Genomic DNA, 16314 nt, shown 5'->3' on the forward strand with positions numbered 1-16314 from the left:
ACAACATGACTAATGTGAAAACATGTTTAATATGAATGTATATGTAGAGCCTACATCAGATTTCATGATGTCTTGGGGAGGGGGGAGAAGGAAGAGGGGTAGAAAATTTAGAACTCAAAATCTTATGGAAGTGAATGTTGAAAGCTAAAAATTAATTAATTAGTTTTTTAGGAAAAAATCTATGTGAACATGAATAGGGCACTATCTCTCTAAGCATCAGTTTTCTCATTTGTAAAATATGGTGTAAGCTATTATTTTGCATACCTAGTTTTGCTCATTTTAAGGATGACAATTAGTCACTCAGAATCAGAAAATTATTTGCTTTCCTTTAAGAATGACATATTTAAGTTTTGCTGCATTCTTCAATATAATGTTATTGATGTTATTGTTGAGTTTTAGAGGTGCTGGTCCTGCCTGAATGAATTTGATCCAAGCCTTCTTTCAGTCAAAGACAAGGTTTATTAGAATACGATTACAGGGTGGGCATGATTCTAAAAATCCGCCATATTGGCCAGTGTCTTAAAGAATCTGAGCATTGGCTAGACTCAAGAAATCTGAGTACTTTAATGGAGCAAGTTGGATCTTACATACTGATAGACTGTGGAAAGGATTTAGGAATGACCAAGTAGACTGGGGTGACTGAGAGGTGACGGAGAAGGACCAGGAAAACCAGGGACCTGGACCACGTGGCCAAGGGAGAAAGGGGTCTAGTTAGGATCAAGGGTAGGAAGTGGGGTGATCTGTAACAGACAAGGAAGGGCTGGGAATTGGGGGATTGTGTGTAACCTACAAAGACAAACTAGTTGAGAGGAATACTGGAATGGGTAGATGCCTCAGGAGAATGCCAGAGATTTGACCTAGAGGGAAAATTCAAGGAGAGTTCTGGGGAAAGTTGGTGGTCGGGGAGAAGGTTTCCAAATTACCTCATATTATCTGGCCACTGAACTAATCATCTTAGCCACTCTTTCCACCAAATCAAGGGCTGTTACCAGGTCCAAAATGATTCTGCAGAGATCCACCTAGGGAAGAGCCCACTGTAGGAGACCTGACAAGAATGAGCCGGTAACTTTCATCCAGGACCTGACACAGTGAAACAGGCAGTAAGAGGGACAGGAAATGAGTTAGTACAAAGTCCTCTCTGCCCAGGGTTTTGCATGCTGCAGGATGATCCCGCAAGGCAGATCCGTATCTATGCCTCTGCTAACCCTTTGCCCGGGCAGGGCCAGCCTTGGGGACAAAATGAAATTTTTTTCTCCCCCAAGTCACACACTTTGATTTTGTGACAAAGATTAGCGGAGCTCTCCTGCCCAATCAGCAACACCCTCGATGATGTCATCGATGCTAAATTCAGGCTCCCAGAGAGGTGAGCTGTTAGGTGCGGCAGCAGGAGTGGCGATCCAGTTTTCAAAAATGCCTGTTAATGAAGAAGCTTTATCAGCCCTCATATACATGTGTGCGCACACACATAGACACCAGAGATTCATTCAGGTGCTTTACTAAAGGCGCACAGGCAAATCTTACCAGAGGTAAGGGGCTAGCCCCGGGAGACTTTTCAGTACCCAGTAGATTCAGACACACGAATAGGGGGTCTTTCCAGAGAACCTCATTTCACCGGATTCTTTTATATTAAAACATCCCTTTGGGCTCTAATCAGAAGACACTGGACGTGGAGTCGGGCAGCCTGAATTCATCCCCAGCCTGTGCGACCTTGGGAGCGTCTCTGGGCTCTGCTTTCCTTTTGAAACGAGTGGGCTAGTAAAGACCCCTCGGAGCCCTGCTGTGGTGAAGCTAGGACCCCGATAATCGCCAGCCCCCCCCCACGAGCGTTCGTCCCCACCACCCTGCCCTATAGTGATCGCGCTCTGAAGAGGTGGCCGTGACAGATTGGGATATTTTCCCCAGATCGCACAGCTGGAAGTGTCCGAGCCGGGGAGGACTCCACTTCTTGACCCCTTGTCCCTTGACCACACAGTGTCGGCGGCTGCCTTTGAGGGGTACGGCCTGCGCGTGCCTCAGTTTCCTCATCTGTAAAAGGAAGGGACAGGCCTAAATAGGATCCCGGGATCTCTTGGTCTCTGTCTCCCCACCTGAAAGACCAGAGGGCTGGACCCCAGGGCTCTAAAATCCTATGGAATTGGCTCGGGGGGCTCTTAATAAATGCACGCTGACGACGTGCCAGGGTCACTTAGCGGAACCCCGTTGTTTTCCAGGGCAGGGTGGGTGACCCAGGAGGAAATATCCTGCCTGCCTCTTCTCGGAAGCTGCCGAAGGCCAGGCTTAAAGGCGGCGTCTCTCCCTGCGGCCAGCGCCAGGAGTCGGCTTGGGGGTGCGGGAGGAGCAGAGGCCGGACTACAACTCCCAGCGTGCCGAGCGCGGAAGCCCGCGCTCACATGACCGCCGAGTCAGCTGGCTCGGCAGCTGGAGCCGGAGCTGCCCGAGTGGTCGGAGCGGCGCGCGGTGAGCCGGCTGGGGGCGGGGGGGAAGGGAGGGCGCTGGGGCGGGGGGGAATAGGCCCCGTCCCTCTCCCCTGGCCTCCGCGAACCCCGAGCCCCGCCGGGGGCCAGTTGGGCCATTTGCAGGTGGGGAAACTGAGGCCGGGAGACGGGAAGAGTGCGAGTCAGTGGCGGAGTCCGGATTCGAACCCGGGGCTCCTGCCCTCCTGGAGGGGATCTCGCACCCTGTCCCGCCCTCCATGGCTCCCTGGGCCCGCTTCCCCCTATCCCTAAGAGGGGCGCCCCGCCAGGCTCAGAGCTGGGGGGACCTCTGAAGTCATCAGGGCCACCCCCCCACCCCCCAATGTACAGCTAAGAAAATGGAGGCAGGCTTGCTTGCCCGGGATGAGAGCAGTCCTTGAACCCGGGCCTTGCGCGCTTGAACCTCCCTCTCCCCAGAACGGAGGGAGCCGGGGCGCAGGGGGGGGCCGGGGGGCTCAGGGGGAAGCCGGGGCGCAGGAGGGAGCCGGGGGGCGCAGGGGGGAGCCGGGGGGAGCCGGGGGGCGCAGGGGGAAGCCGGGGCGCAGGGGGGAGCCGGGGGGCTCAGGGGGGAGCCGGGGCGCAGGGGGGAGCCGGGGGGCGCAGGGGGGAGCCGGGGGGCTCAGGGGGGGGGCCGGGGCTCAGGGGGGAGCCGGGGCGCAGGGGGGAGCCGGGGGGCTCAGGGGGGAGCCGGGGGGCTCAGGGGGGAGCCGGGGCGCAGGGGGGGGCCGGGGCTCAGGGGGGAGCCGGGGGGCTCAGGGGGGGGGCCGGGGCGCAGGGGGGAGCCGGGGGGCGCAGGGGGGAGCCGGGGGGCTCAGGGGGAAGCCGGGGCGCAGGAGGGAGCCGGGGGGCGCAGGGGGGAGCCGGGGCGCAGGGGGGGGCCGGGGCTCAGGGGGGGGCCGGGGCTCAGGGGGGAGCCGGGACTCAGGGGGGAGCCGGGGGGCGCAGGGGGGAGCCGGGGGGCGCAGGGGGGGGCCGGGGCTCAGGGGGGAGCCGGGACTCAGGGGGGAGCCGGGGGGCGCAGGGGGGAGCCGGGGGGCGCAGGGGGGAGCCGGGGGACTCAGGGGGGAGCCGGGGGGCGCAGGGGGGAGCCGGGGCGCAGGGGGGGGCCGGGGCGCAGGGGGGGGCCGGGGCTCAGGGGGGAGCCGGGACTCAGGGGGGAGCCGGGGGGCGCAGGGGGGAGCCGGGGGGCGCAGGGGGGAGCCGGGGGACTCAGGGGGGAGCCGGGGGGCGCAGGGGGGAGCCGGGCGCAGGGGGGAGCCGGGGGGCTCAGGGGGGAGCCGGGGCGCGCAGGAGGGAGCAGGGGGGCGCAGGGGGGAGCCGGGCGCAGGGGGGAGCCGGGGGGCTCAGGGGGGAGCCGGGGCGCGCAGGAGGGAGCAGGGGGGAGCCGGGGGGCGCAGGAGGGAGCCGGGGGGCGCAGGGGGGAGCCGGGGGGCGCAGGAGGGAGCCGGGCGCACCCCTCCCCGGGAACCTGCGGGTGCGGGCTGGAGGACGCCCTTTCACCCCTTCCTTGCGCACGTGACCCGAGGCCCCCGTGCCCTCCCTGCTGCCCAAAGCTGAGCCAGGGGTTTGCCCTGGACGTGTGGCAGCGAAGGGCAGTGAGTGCGCCTCCGGAGCAGAACTGGAGGGCGGAACCCCCGCTGTGCGGGCGCTTGGTGAATGTGGAGGATGGACTTTTCAACGGACAAAAAACTATTTTCTCTCTTACCCCTGCCCCTTTTATGAAAAAGAAAAAAAAACCCGTTGTTACCTAGGCGTGATCACAAACACAATTTCTCTGCCGGGTGTGGGCTCGTCCTGATCTTTGCTCAGTTGTGTCAGGTTGCCTCAGAGGAAGCCTGCGCGCCGCATGAGCCATCTTTGAGGTGGGGATGTGCAGATGTTCTCCAGCTTTGGGGTCTGGGACTCTTGGGTTTAAAAGCAGCCTGACCCCAGTTCATGCTCCCTTCCAAGGGATGTCTGAGCCGCCTGGGCTTCCCTTGTGGCCTGTTATCAGGAGGAAGCGGGGAAGCTTGTGGCTGGCTCTGGGCTTCATTCCTCTGTTCTGAGCTCCATTGGTTTGAGGAGCAGCCAGTCACAGTGACAGATTCGGATTATGTTCTTTATGAACTGCAGGGGGAGGAGGGAAGTGAATGTTGTTTGTGAGGGGAAGAGAGAGAGAGAGACAGAAAGAGAGAGAGAAGGAGGGAGGGAGGTGGAAAGGGAGAGAGAGGAGGGGGGAGAGAGGGAGAGAGAGAGAGAGAGAGAGAAGGATGGAGGGAGAGAGAAGGAGGGAGGGAGAGAGAGAGAGAGAAGGATGGAGGGAGAGAGAGAGAGAAGGATGGAGGGAGAGAGAGAGAGAAACACAAACACAACAGAACACCACCACCAGATTGCTGGACTAGTTTGCCAAGCTACCAGAGTCACAGAGGTGGGTCATATCTGAGATAGCATTTGAACTCAGATCTTCTGACTCCAAGCCCAGGGCCTCTGTCTGTTGCATCAGCTGAAACTAGCATTTCAGTGAGTTTATAACCCAGTGTGCAGTTCAGGCCTGTAACCTGATGGGGAGAACAAGGTCACTGTTTTTAAGTACTTAAAAAGCATCCCCAGGGCTTGTGTTTGTCCCCAGAGAACAGAGCTGGTAGATGTGGGGAGAAGTCACAAAGGAGCAAATTTCAGCTTGAAAAAACTCCCAGCAATGAAAGCAGTCCAGAATAGAGAGGGCCGCCCGCAGGAGCTGGGGTTTTCCTCACATCTGGGCTGCCTTTTTTTTTGTAGGGAGAATTCTGGTGCAGGCGTGAGTTGTGCTGAGTGACTTTGAGTCCCTTCCAGCTCTGAGAGTCCATGACTCAGTACTTACTTCCTTGTTTCTCTAATTTAATCTTGCTTTCTTATGGCTTAAATTTATTTTCAGTTCGTAAGCATTTATTTTCTTTTCCCTCCACCTCCTCCCCTGCTGACAAAAAGAAAACACAAACCCTATAACAAATATGCCTGGTCCAGCAAAACAGATTCCTACAGTGGCCTTGTCCAAAAATGTACCTCCTGCACCTTGAGTCTTATCCCCTCTCAGGAGGTGGGTCGTGGGCTCCCTTGGGCATTCATTATGTTGATCAAAGTTCTTAAGTCTTTCAAAGTTGTTTGCCTTTTCAATGTTATTATTATTGTATAAATAATTCCTCTAGTTCCGCTGCCTTCATTCTGCATCACTTCATCCAAATGTTCCCAGGTTTCTGTGAAGCTATCCCTTTTGTCATTTCTTGTGACACTGTAGTATTCCATCTCATTTGTCTGCCCCAGTCGGCCAGCCACTCCCTCCTGGTGGGCTCTCCTTAGCTCCCAGCTCTTTGCCATTCTAAAAAGAGCTGCTATGGGTATTTTTTGCTCGTGATTCCTTTTCCTCTGTCTTTCATCTCTCATGGAGCATAGGCTTAGGAGAGGTATTGGTGAATTTACGGGTAATGCTGCTTTTCTGTGTCCCATTTTAGGACCCCACAGAGCCATTCCCAGGGCAATTAGCCCTTGGTCACTCTAAGCCTGACCACTACCTGGACTCTTGTTTCTCTCATGACTGACTGGGAAGTGAGGTGGTGAGAGAGCGGCAGAGACGAGCTCCTGGAGCCCATGTGGCCATGGCTCAGACCAGTATGGTCATCAACAGTGACTATGGTGATTGGGGTTGGAGTTCGGATGCCGGGGAGCGAGCCCGCCTCCTACAGAGCCCCATTGTGGATGGAGTCCCCAAAGGGGAGGAGGACGACCCAGGAGCCACTAACGGGGGGACCACCTCCACTCTGGGAGCTGTCTTTATTGTAGTGAATGCCTGCCTGGGCGCTGGCCTGCTGAACTTCCCTGCTGCCTTCAGCACCGCTGGGGGAGTAGCAGCTGGAATTGGGCTGCAGATTGTGAGTGACATGGGGTTACTGAGGCGGCAGGGGGAATGGAGGGCATGGAGCAGACCCCTTGGCTTCAAAGGAGAGGGCTTTGGGCTGTATTCGATGGAAGGGCATGCTAGCCTGCCCAGGAGGGAGGTGGGGATGATGCTTTGGCCTGACTTTCCTTGGTAGGTGTTGCTTTCGTGTCTTTCAGCATCCCTGGGCATGCGTCCCTCTCTTTGCTACAGGGCATGTTGGTCTTCATCATCAGTGGACTGGTCATCCTGGCATATTGCTCCCAGGCTAGTAATGAGCGCACCTACCAGGAGGTGGTGTGGGCAGTGTGTGGTAAACTGACTGGGGTCCTGTGTGAGGTTGCCATTGCGGTTTACACTTTTGGTACCTGCATTGCCTTTCTCATCATCATTGGAGACCAGCAGGACAAAAGTAAGCCCTCCCCATCCCCTTGGGGCTGCCTCTGGTTGGGGGAAACAGGGAGTGAGGAAGAAAGGAATTCCTGTCACTGTCTGTGATCAGCCTGGCATGGCCCAGGGTACTGACCACTCGGGCTTCCCTCCAGTCCGTCACACACCAGAAGTGCTAAGTCTGTCATTTGGAATGGGAAGCAGACAGGGAAGAAAGGGTCTGAGAGACCATGAGTTCATGGGAAGGAAGGGCAGTGTCTGCTGCTCTGCTGACGTCCCTCTCCTGGCTCTCCTCCTAGTTATTGCTGTGTTAGTGAAGGAGTCGGAGGAGGCAGGCAGCAGCCACTGGTACACAGACCGGAAATTCACCATCAGCCTCACGGCCTTTCTTTTCATCCTTCCCCTCTCCATCCCCAGGGAGATCGGCTTCCAGAAGTATGCCAGGTGGGGGAGTTATTCCTGTCCTCCAGGTCAAGGGGACACTCTGGGTCGGGAGGGCTCAGGAGTCCTAGACCTCCTGTCTCTCAGGCCATGCACTCTTAGGTTCTTCCTCCTCCCTGCCCACTCGCTTTCTGTTAGTGGAACCCAAAGAACAGAGAAAATTGGGAAGGTATAAAATCACACTTGAGTCAGTCACAACTCTTGTGGTAAATCTCAGTGCCCACCAAAAGTCAGGCTCAAAGTCTCTTCCCCATTTTTCTCTGAGTCCTTTCTCCCCTGAATGTCTCCTTCCCATAAGCAGAGTTGTGTTGTTCCTGGCCTGGTAGGAAACCATGGTTTTACCTTCTTCCTGGCCTTGTATCAGCTCAGATGGAATCAGTGAGCTTTGCTCTCTGGTCCCGTTTCCTTCACAGCCTCTCAGATAAAGCTCTAATCTGTATTAGAAAAATCTCCACTCAACTGGTGGTCAGTAAACTTCCCTCTGCCTCAATAATTGCATTTTCCTGACATGCTGGACATCTAGCTGTGTATGTTCACTTTTGCTTTATCCTTTGTTAAAAGGCCCATGGGAGAAGAGGAGACGGTGATGGAATGGGGGTGGGCGACTCATGACTCCAAGTGAAATCTCTGTAGCTTCTAGCTCCTTAGGGATGAGATATTGTTTCTTAATAGAACAGCTGGCAGGAGGACATTACCAGGGGTGGGGTAGGCATGGCTGTTGCTCATCAAAACCCAATTCTTTCCTCCCTGGCAGCTCCCTGAGTGTCCTTGGCACCTGGTATGTCACAGCTATCATCGTTATCAAATACATCTGGCCAGATAAGGAGACATCCCCTGGGAACATACCCACCAGGTATGTGAAAGATTTAGGCGGCCTTTGTCCTCATCAGCTCCTTCTGCTTCATATCACAACATGTCACATTCAGTCACCTCGAAGCATGAATCCCCTCCAGGTGGTCGTTTGAATCCCCAGGAAGGTCACTTTCTCCCCATTGGGCACCTGTAGGACTCGGGTCAGCTGTGTGCTGGCTGTTCTGATGAGGACTTAAGTTTACCCTACTCAAGGAGAAAAGACAATCTTCTTCCTTGTGACCTTGTGCAGGGGCTGGAATTGTACCCCTTTTCATGGTTCTGCTGATGGTTAGATTGATCCTGGGCTTCCCTGCTAAGGAGAGCACTTTGTATAGCTAGTTCATGGGTCCTTGGAGAGATAAACAGGGAGGAATATCCCACCTTTATTGGTTTTCCACCAAATCTGATTCTTTGTAAAAGACCCCAGGTGAGGTTTTCTTGGCAAAAATACTGGAGTAGTTTGCCCTTTCCTTCTCCACCTCATTTTATAGATGAGGAAACTGAGGCAAACAGGGTTAAATGACTTGCCCAGGGTCACACAGCTAGCAAGTGTCTGAGGTCACATTTGAACTCAGATCTTCCTGACTCCAGGCTTGGCACTCTATTTGCTGCGCCACCTAGCTGCCCATCCCCACTTTACAGGTGAGCCAAGGGAGACCCGGAACAAAACGTGGCTAACAGCATCAACAGAACGATAAGAAGAAAGAACCCAGGGTTCCCGACTGCCAGCCTAGAACTATATATATGCTCATCACCCTCTGCCTAGGTCAGAAGTAAATTCAGGGTGGCCAGGATTCCCCCGGGGTCCACTGGGAGCAGTGGACAGAGTAGTAAGAAGGAAGCAAGCACAGTAGTGTAGGAAGAAAACCAGCTTGGGAGGGGCGAGGTGGGGAATGCTGGAAGCCTACAGGCTGCCCTTGGCAAGTCCCATTGTCTCTGCTTTCTCATTTGTAAAACAGAGGTACTTCATTTTCCTCCATGAAGATTAAATGAGAAAATGGTTGTGGAATCACTTTGAAAAGCATGAAGCACTCTGCCATGGGGGACTTTGACCATATTATGAGAAAGTCATTTCCTTTGGGCCAAGGAATGTGGCTTAGCAAGAGGCATATTGATTCCAGCGTATTCTCTATTTTTCCAAATCTGCCTTCTTTAAAGCCTAAGTATAACCTATAATAATACTCTTTGTTTTGTGCATTTTTATCCTCTCTGATCTCCTCTTGGTGACTCCATCCATAAAAATGAATAGTACCTCTTAAATGAAAGGCCCCATCTCAAAATACCACCAGAAAGCCTTTCACACTATACATTTCTGCTAGGATGATGATTTTTTAGCATTCGTCTCCATTTCCAGAGCCGGGCTAGGGCTAAGGTAGAGTTGGGGGGGATAGATGGAGGGCCCTGTTGGAGCTTGGTCTGTCAGCTGTGGAACAGCTGAGATCTGAATAGGGGCAAACACTCATGCCATACTGGAGGGGCCTTGCTTCAGAACTGGGGGACTCTGGTCTGACCTGCCCCCATCTTGAGCCCCTATGTGGCTGTGCTCTCCTTGCAGCCCAACCTCCTGGATGGCCGTATTCAATGCCATGCCCACGATCTGCTTTGGATTCCAGGTACCAGCTATAAAATGGGTTCATTAAAGCTGTGATCACCTGTGTCATGGGGTGGGGGCAGAAGACAGGTAGCACTTTATAACCTGTCGGCCTGGCTCTTCTCTCTTTGGCAGTGCCACGTGAGCAGTGTACCTGTCTTCAACAGCATGCGGCAGCCCAAGGTGCAGACGTGGGGTGGGGTGGTGACGGCAGCTATGGTCATAGCCCTCTGTGTCTACATGGGCACAGGTAAGGCAGCCCTGGCAGAGCACCCTTCTGGCCAGGATGAGGGGGGCGGAGGACAGACCCAGTGGCCAGGGCTATTATCATTTCCTGGGCAGAGCTGGGCTGCACTCAGGGCCCGGTGCCATTTCTCTTCTTGGCAAGTCCTTCTAGAAGTAGCTAGAGTTCAAGTGCCTGTGGCCTCTCTCCTCCCTCTGTCCTAGAGTCTTCTCCAAGAAGAGAAAATCCAAATGATTACAGGTCCCCTCCCTAACCTTGTCCTCGCTTCCTCAGATGCATTCCCAACAGCTGTTCTGTCTCTTGGGTCAGACAGATTGGAAAGACTCCCCTCCTCCCAAGAGCCTTACCATTTTAATCTACCTTTCCCACTCTGACTCAACTACTGGACTTTCTTCTCCCCATTTGGCCCCTCAGGCATCTGTGGCTTCCTAACCTTTGGGGTCAGTGTGAACCCCGATGTGCTCCTCTCCTACCCCTCTAATGACGTACTTGTTGCCATTGCCCGTGTCTTCATCATCATCAGTGTGCTGACCTCCTACCCCATTCTTCACTTCTGCGGACGGTGAGGCCCTCCACCTGGGGTGAGCAGTGCCAGCAGTGGGGAGGGGGCTTCCTGTGAAGCCAAGCAAGTCCTCTTCCCAAGGACTCCCCAGAGGAGTGTGTCCTGGGGCCTTTGGGTCTCCCTGCACAGAGTTTGGCCATCCCACCCCCACCCCTATTGCTCTGTTCCCATTTGCCCTATGCCCCCCCTTTTCCTGAACTTGACTCTAAGTGCTTTGTACATCCATCCTCTCATCTGCTTCATTTTGGGAGACTTCAGGGCACGGCTAGATTTTCTCCTCCTCAGGCTGCACTGATCTTGGGAAAAGAGTGGCCAGAATGGATTAAGGCCTCCCCTGCACAGCCCCTTCCTAATCTGTGAGCTTGTGTGCAGGGCTGTCCTGGAGGGCTTATGGCTGCGGTACAAGGGCGAGACTGTGGAAGAAGACGTGGCCAGAGAGCAGCGACGCCGAGTGCTGCAGACTGTCACCTGGTTCTTACTGACCCTGCTCCTGGCCCTCTTCATCCCAGACATTGGGAAAGTCATCTCCATCATTGGCGGCCTCGCAGCCTGCTTCATCTTCGTCTTCCCAGGTACGGGCTGCCCACCACCTTCCACCATGTGTGCAGAACCCTGCTCTGTTACTGACTAGCAACACCCCTCTCTTCTCATCCTTTTTAGTCTCCAGGCTTAAAAATCCCCATTATTCAGTTACCCCCTCCAGGGCCTCACAGACAGATTGCACCAGCCACTCCTTGGGCTCAGAAGGAGAGGCAGCAGATGTCTCAGTCTTGGGAAGGGGAAACATTTTGAGCTCTCCCTTCCCCTGAGTCATGATTTCTGACTTACTGAAATATGTGTATGCATGTGTGTGTGTGTGTCTGTATGTGTGTGTGAGTGTGTCTGTATGTGTTGGGGGTTGGGGGAGAGGGGAATGGTGGTGTAGTCAGAGAAGGGAATCAATGGAAAAAGGAGCTAGACTCTTGGCTGGTCCTTGCTTGGATGGAGCTGGCCAATTGGTTGATCAAAGATTTGATTTCTCCTAGGACTGTGCCTGATTCAAGCCAAACTTTCTGAAATTGATGAAGTCAAGCCAAGCAGGTAAAGCTCTGTATTGTCTCATGACCCCTTGTCTTCAGGGCTCTGGGGGAGTAACATGGGGCAGGGGGAAGAGAGGAAGAAGCCAGGGGTGCAAGCCCAGCTTTGCCCAAAGTCACCACCTCTTGGACTGGCTTCCTAACCTCTCAGATAGAGAGCTTACTTTAGAATCACATTAGTGCTTCAGAAAGTCTGAGGATAAAGATAACAGAAAGGATACAGATGGGCAGTAATGTCCATCTAAATGCAAATGTGAGGGCTGGATAAGAGTCCTTTCCCCTCCTCTTACCCTACATTGTTGAGACCCCACAACAGAGCCCTTTCCCCTCCTCTCACCCCACATTTTTAGGACCCCATGACAGAGCCCTTTCCCCTCCTCTCACCCCACATTGTTGGGACCCCACAACAGAGCCCTTTCCCCTCTTTTCTGTTTATAGCTGGTGGGTGCTGGTCAGTTACGGAGTCCTCTTGGTCACCCTTGGAGCCTTCATCTTTGGCCAAACCACAACCAATGCCATCTTCATGAATCTCGCGGCCTAGCCTCTCCATTTGGGACTGGACAACCAAAGGGAAAACGTGGCCTTTTCTGCTGAGCCCTTGAGAAACCGTATCTGTGCACTAGCCCCTTGCTGTTTATCGGGCGATCACACCATATCACGTCTTGTTTGATAACGTTCCGTCGTCAGTGCCCTCATGAGGAAGGGAGTTGGAGCCACCTTCCAAGGGACTCTTCTGGTTAGAGGACAGTCCCAGGGACTTCCCCAGTCACCAGCAGTGCTGTGGATGGTGGGAAAGAATGATCTCCCACCACTGAATCTTCCCAAGGATCTCCCATTGTTTCTGTATCTGAAATTAAAACCCTATTTCTTTTACCCATTGGTAGAGAGGAGCAGAAAAAGCTCCAAAGAGTGAACCTAGTCTCACCTGAGTGAGGAGAAAATCCTTCCTCTGCTGGGAAACACTTTCTGCAGAAGGCTGGCCCCAGGCAGGGAGCAAGGCCCAGCACTCCTAGAGAGGCCTTCGTGCTGTCAACACTACGTGCAGTGACCATAGCCACTTGTGACTTCAGGTGTGCAGTCCAGAGGTGAATACAGTAGCTCAGACACAGTGGGTTTCCAAAGTCATGCAAATGACCATCACAAAATGGAGGCTTTTTCGCTGCCCAGAGAGAGAGAGAGCCCAAGGGAGCCAGCTCTGGCCCACAGAGGGCAGGGATCAGACTCAAGCCAGTTGTGTTGCCAGATTCCAAGTTCCCTTGGCCCCATTTGGTCCCACTTTGTTTTGGTAAATGTCTTTCCAGTAATCATTAGTTATACCCAGAGCCATTTGGAACCTCGTCTCTTCCTCCCAGCATCATGTTGTCTGGAACCAAGGAAGAGGAAAGACCACTAATCCATGGCTCCGGAGGCACCTCCATCTCACCACATTCCAGTGAGGCTTGACCAGCCTTCTTGGTCTCATCAGTCCCAGAATCTCACTAAGTCTAATGTTTACAGAGACTGTTGGGCTTCCCTATCTGGAATGGGGGCCAACATGTGTCATGGTGCTTCGTGTATCCATCTGTTACCTCCAGATTAGGAATGCTCTTCCCTCTCAAATTCCAAATTGGCACCTCCTTTAAGAATGGGAAAGAGGAGAGGATGGCAAGATGGCTGTTTTGTTTTCCTTTGAATGTTCTCAGAAGCTCCCAGTCCAAGCTTGCGGTTCCCTGTCCAAACTTCCATTCACTATTTTTTCATTTAAAGGTGAATACAGTCCCTGGGTGGGAAAGAGCCACCTGGCATTGGACTGTTAATGGGAAACTCTAACACTGGGGATAAAAGAGGATAAGACTCCACCTCTCTGCAGCCTAGCAGATTGCAAGACAGTTGTGATTCTCCATGCCTAGTGCTAATACTTCCTGTGCCATTTTCTTTCCTCATTTGATTTCCTGTTGTACTGGGGAAAAAGACAGTCATCAGCTTTTGAGCCACTGCTCTGCCCTCCATCAGGCCCCATCTTCAAGGAGGTCTTGGCATGCCCCGTGCCAGGATCACAAAGTAGTGGTGTCAAAATGTTGTATTTTATTCTTTGAGGGCGAGAGATGGAGGGTGAGGTCACCAGAGAGTCAAGACCAGGCAGCAGATGATAGAATTTTAAGGTTTTCCATCTCTGCCAACTCACGCTATCCATTTTTCCACATGCCTCCATTAATCTGCATTGCCCCATGGCATCCCCTGCTCACTTTGGACAATCTCAGGAAGACCAAGGGTAATAAACTAGAACTATATGTCTGCCATCTTGCTTCATCCAGACTAAGACCTCCACCCATAGGAAGTGGAGAGGCTACTCGCAGATAGTACCCCAAACCTCTCCAGCTCCCCGACTGGTTTTTTCATGTTGATGGATCCAGAAGGAAGCTCTGGTTTATAGGAAGCAGACTTCTTGCCCCCAAGGATACTGTGTCCTTGAAGGTCCAACCAGGGACCTGGTCCTCCCTCTTCCCACATAAAACTAAGGCCTTGAAGGTTCAGTTGTGTGGGAAGCCAACATTGGGTAACAAGCTGGGTCTCCCCATTGTTTCCTCCTTCCCCGCAACCAGTAATACAGGCCCAGCTTCTTGTTAAGGTCTGGGCTTTTATCTTACCTGTCTCTGGCAATGGGGGAGGTGGTCTGTTCCAGACATTGTCATGTTGGGTATCTTCTGGAAGCATCTGCCCCTTTTGAGAGAGTTGAGATGAGGACAGGACAGTTATTTGTGAAGGGATTCCAACCCCAGATTAGGTGTGTGAAGCCAGAAAAGGGAATGGACTCTGGTTCGCACCTCCCAAAATTCTCTCTCTGCCTCACCCCCCATCTGTGATTTTTAATGGTTTTTTCAACCCCTGTACCCTTGGCCATGAAAATACATAATAAAAGAGAACTTTGCTGCTGAGTTTTTTTTGTATGATCCTAATCTTGTGGGCAAAGGGAGTTATTGTTTGAATTGGAAAGGTAGGAAGGCAGGACAATTCCTGACCTGGCAACCTGACTTCCTCAGATTGGTCTTCAAGGTGATGAGCCTTGGTGATAAGTGCCAGGCACTCAGCCAAGTCCTGAGGATACAAAGAGAGGTAAAAAATAGCCCAGGTTCTACACAAGCTTACTGTCTAAGGGGTGAGATAACAGGCAGCCTACTATGTACAAATGAGAGAGATGATGGGTAGGTAGACAGGCATGTATATATGTGATGTCAGAGATTATCTCAGAAGGAAGGCACTAAAGTTCTGGAGGAGTGGGAAGCCTTGTAGAAGATGGGGCTTGGGTCGATATCTGGAAGAAGTCAGGAGGAGGAGCAGGAGAGAGTTCCAGGCAAGGGGTGGTGACATAGTCAGATCTGTACTTTAGGAAGATTATTCAGCTGCTAAGTGGAGGTCAGACTGGTGTGGGGAGAGAGACAACCAACAGCTACTCCCGTGACCCAGGTGTGAAGTGATGAGGATCTGCATCGAGTCAGCATCAGTGTTGAAGGAAAGGATGGAGCAGATAGAAGAGATGTTTGTTAGGAAGATAGTGGGAGAGAGAGTAAAGATGATGAATCTGGGTGACTGGGAGGATGGTGGTGCCTTGACTATAATAAGGAAATTTGGAAGTGGGGAGAGTTAGGGGAGAAAGATTAGTTCTTTTTGGACATGTTGGTCTTCCATTTAACTCAATAATTTGGGAAGCATTTGAATGCCATCTGCTAGACACTTGAGGAGAAGCTAAAATGTATAACCGTAGCTCCCAGAAATTTAGCAAATTGTGTACATGAGTTCACTGGATCCTCATAACCCAGGAGGTATGTCCTACAGGCATTATCCCATTTTACATCTGGGGAAACAAATTTAGAGTGGTTAAGTGTCCCACTCCTCATCTCATGTTGTACTGGAGATGAAGTTTTAACCTGTCTCCCTCACTCTGAGTGAGCACTTTGTGAGACACCAGGAAAGAAGAGTTCACCATAGGGCTGTAACACTTAGTGAAGGCTTTGTCTAATCTCAACTGGACTCCTGGAAACACCACCATCACCCCTCCCAACTTCCTCCAGGAACTTTCACCTCCCTGCTTCCTATTTCTAGACAAGCCTCATCCTTCCCAGAGCTAACTGAGGGCTACCAATGACTATGAATGGAAACTTTCTGTGTCTGAGCTTTCTCCTTTGTAAAAGGGCATAATAATTTCTACTTATTTCAACCAACCATTCAGTCAGTCAAGTAGTAAGTGCCCACTATGTGCTGGCCACTGTTCTAGGTGCTGGAAATATAAGGACAAACATGAAATAGTTTTTGATCTTAAGTAGCCTACATTCCATCTTTGCTGCTGAGTTGTCTTTGTGTGATCCTAACCTTGTGGACAAAGGGAGTTATTGTTTGAATTGGAAAGCATACAACTGTTATAAGTTATTATAAGCTTCATCTAAATGAGGCTTTCCTAAATGAGGAATTTCAGAGTTGTTAGAAGCATCAACAAATTTCCAATGGAGAAGGGACCTCAGAGGCAGCCGGTCCAACCTAAATAAGAATTCTCTGCTATTACACTAATTCCCTGCTATGACATCTGACAATAACTAAATTTTGGTCAAAAGCTCTCTCTAGTGAGGGATATTCCACTACCAGTCTTGGTGTTTGCAAGTGTTCAGAACCAGATGAGCAAATACAGCGCTATACAACAAATCTGAATTTTTTGTCTGCCAAGCATTCAAACTTTGCTTCAAAGAGCACAACTCCAATGGGCTGGCTACATTATTCAAATGCAAAATGTAGGCTTGCCAAAAATACTGTTTCATTGAGAACT

The 16314-nt window shown here is 52.4% G+C and overlaps 1 protein-coding gene and 1 long non-coding RNA gene across 4 annotated transcripts; one reads left to right on the top strand and one right to left on the bottom strand.

Moving 5' to 3' along the window:
• Positions 1-439: 439 nt before the first annotated feature.
• LOC140521525 (uncharacterized) lies at positions 440-4303 on the bottom strand. 2 transcript variants are annotated; one of them, XR_011972964.1, is made up of 3 exons: positions 4222-4303; positions 1522-2025; positions 440-1414 (listed from the first exon to the last, which is right to left on the bottom strand). It is a non-coding gene; the product is annotated as an uncharacterized lncRNA (long non-coding RNA). The 2 variants fall into 2 exon arrangements; XR_011972963.1 differs by having other exon boundaries at positions 440-2025.
• On the top strand, positions 2359-14434 carry SLC38A7 (solute carrier family 38 member 7). 2 transcript variants are annotated; one of them, XM_072636620.1, is made up of 11 exons: positions 2359-2457; positions 5942-6358; positions 6577-6775; positions 7053-7197; positions 7949-8047; positions 9602-9659; positions 9773-9887; positions 10296-10443; positions 10816-11015; positions 11469-11523; positions 11958-14434. In XM_072636620.1, the coding sequence occupies exons 2-11, from the start codon at positions 6086-6088 to the stop codon at positions 12058-12060; spliced, it is 1395 nt and encodes a 464-aa protein (XP_072492721.1). In that variant the 5' UTR covers positions 2359-2457; positions 5942-6085; the 3' UTR covers positions 12061-14434. The 2 variants fall into 2 exon arrangements, with proteins under 2 accessions (XP_072492721.1, XP_072492722.1); XM_072636621.1 differs by lacking the exon at positions 2359-2457 and adding an exon at positions 4253-4336.
• The last annotated feature ends 1880 nt before the right edge of the window (positions 14435-16314 follow it).

Source organism: Notamacropus eugenii, chromosome 1 (genome assembly GCF_028372415.1).
Source record: "Notamacropus eugenii isolate mMacEug1 chromosome 1, mMacEug1.pri_v2, whole genome shotgun sequence".
NCBI lineage: Eukaryota > Metazoa > Chordata > Mammalia > Diprotodontia > Macropodidae > Notamacropus > Notamacropus eugenii.

Excerpts from the sequence above, each read along its gene's own strand:
- SLC38A7 (XM_072636620.1), top strand. The coding sequence starts at position 6,086 with ATGGCTCAGACCAGTATGGTCATCAACAGTGACTATGGTGATTGGGGT. Across the intron at positions 7,198-7,948 it reads GGCTTCCAGAAGTATGCCAG|CTCCCTGAGTGTCCTTGGCA; the intron begins GTGGGGGAGTTA and ends CCTCCCTGGCAG. Across the intron at positions 9,660-9,772 it reads CGATCTGCTTTGGATTCCAG|TGCCACGTGAGCAGTGTACC; the intron begins GTACCAGCTATA and ends TCTCTTTGGCAG.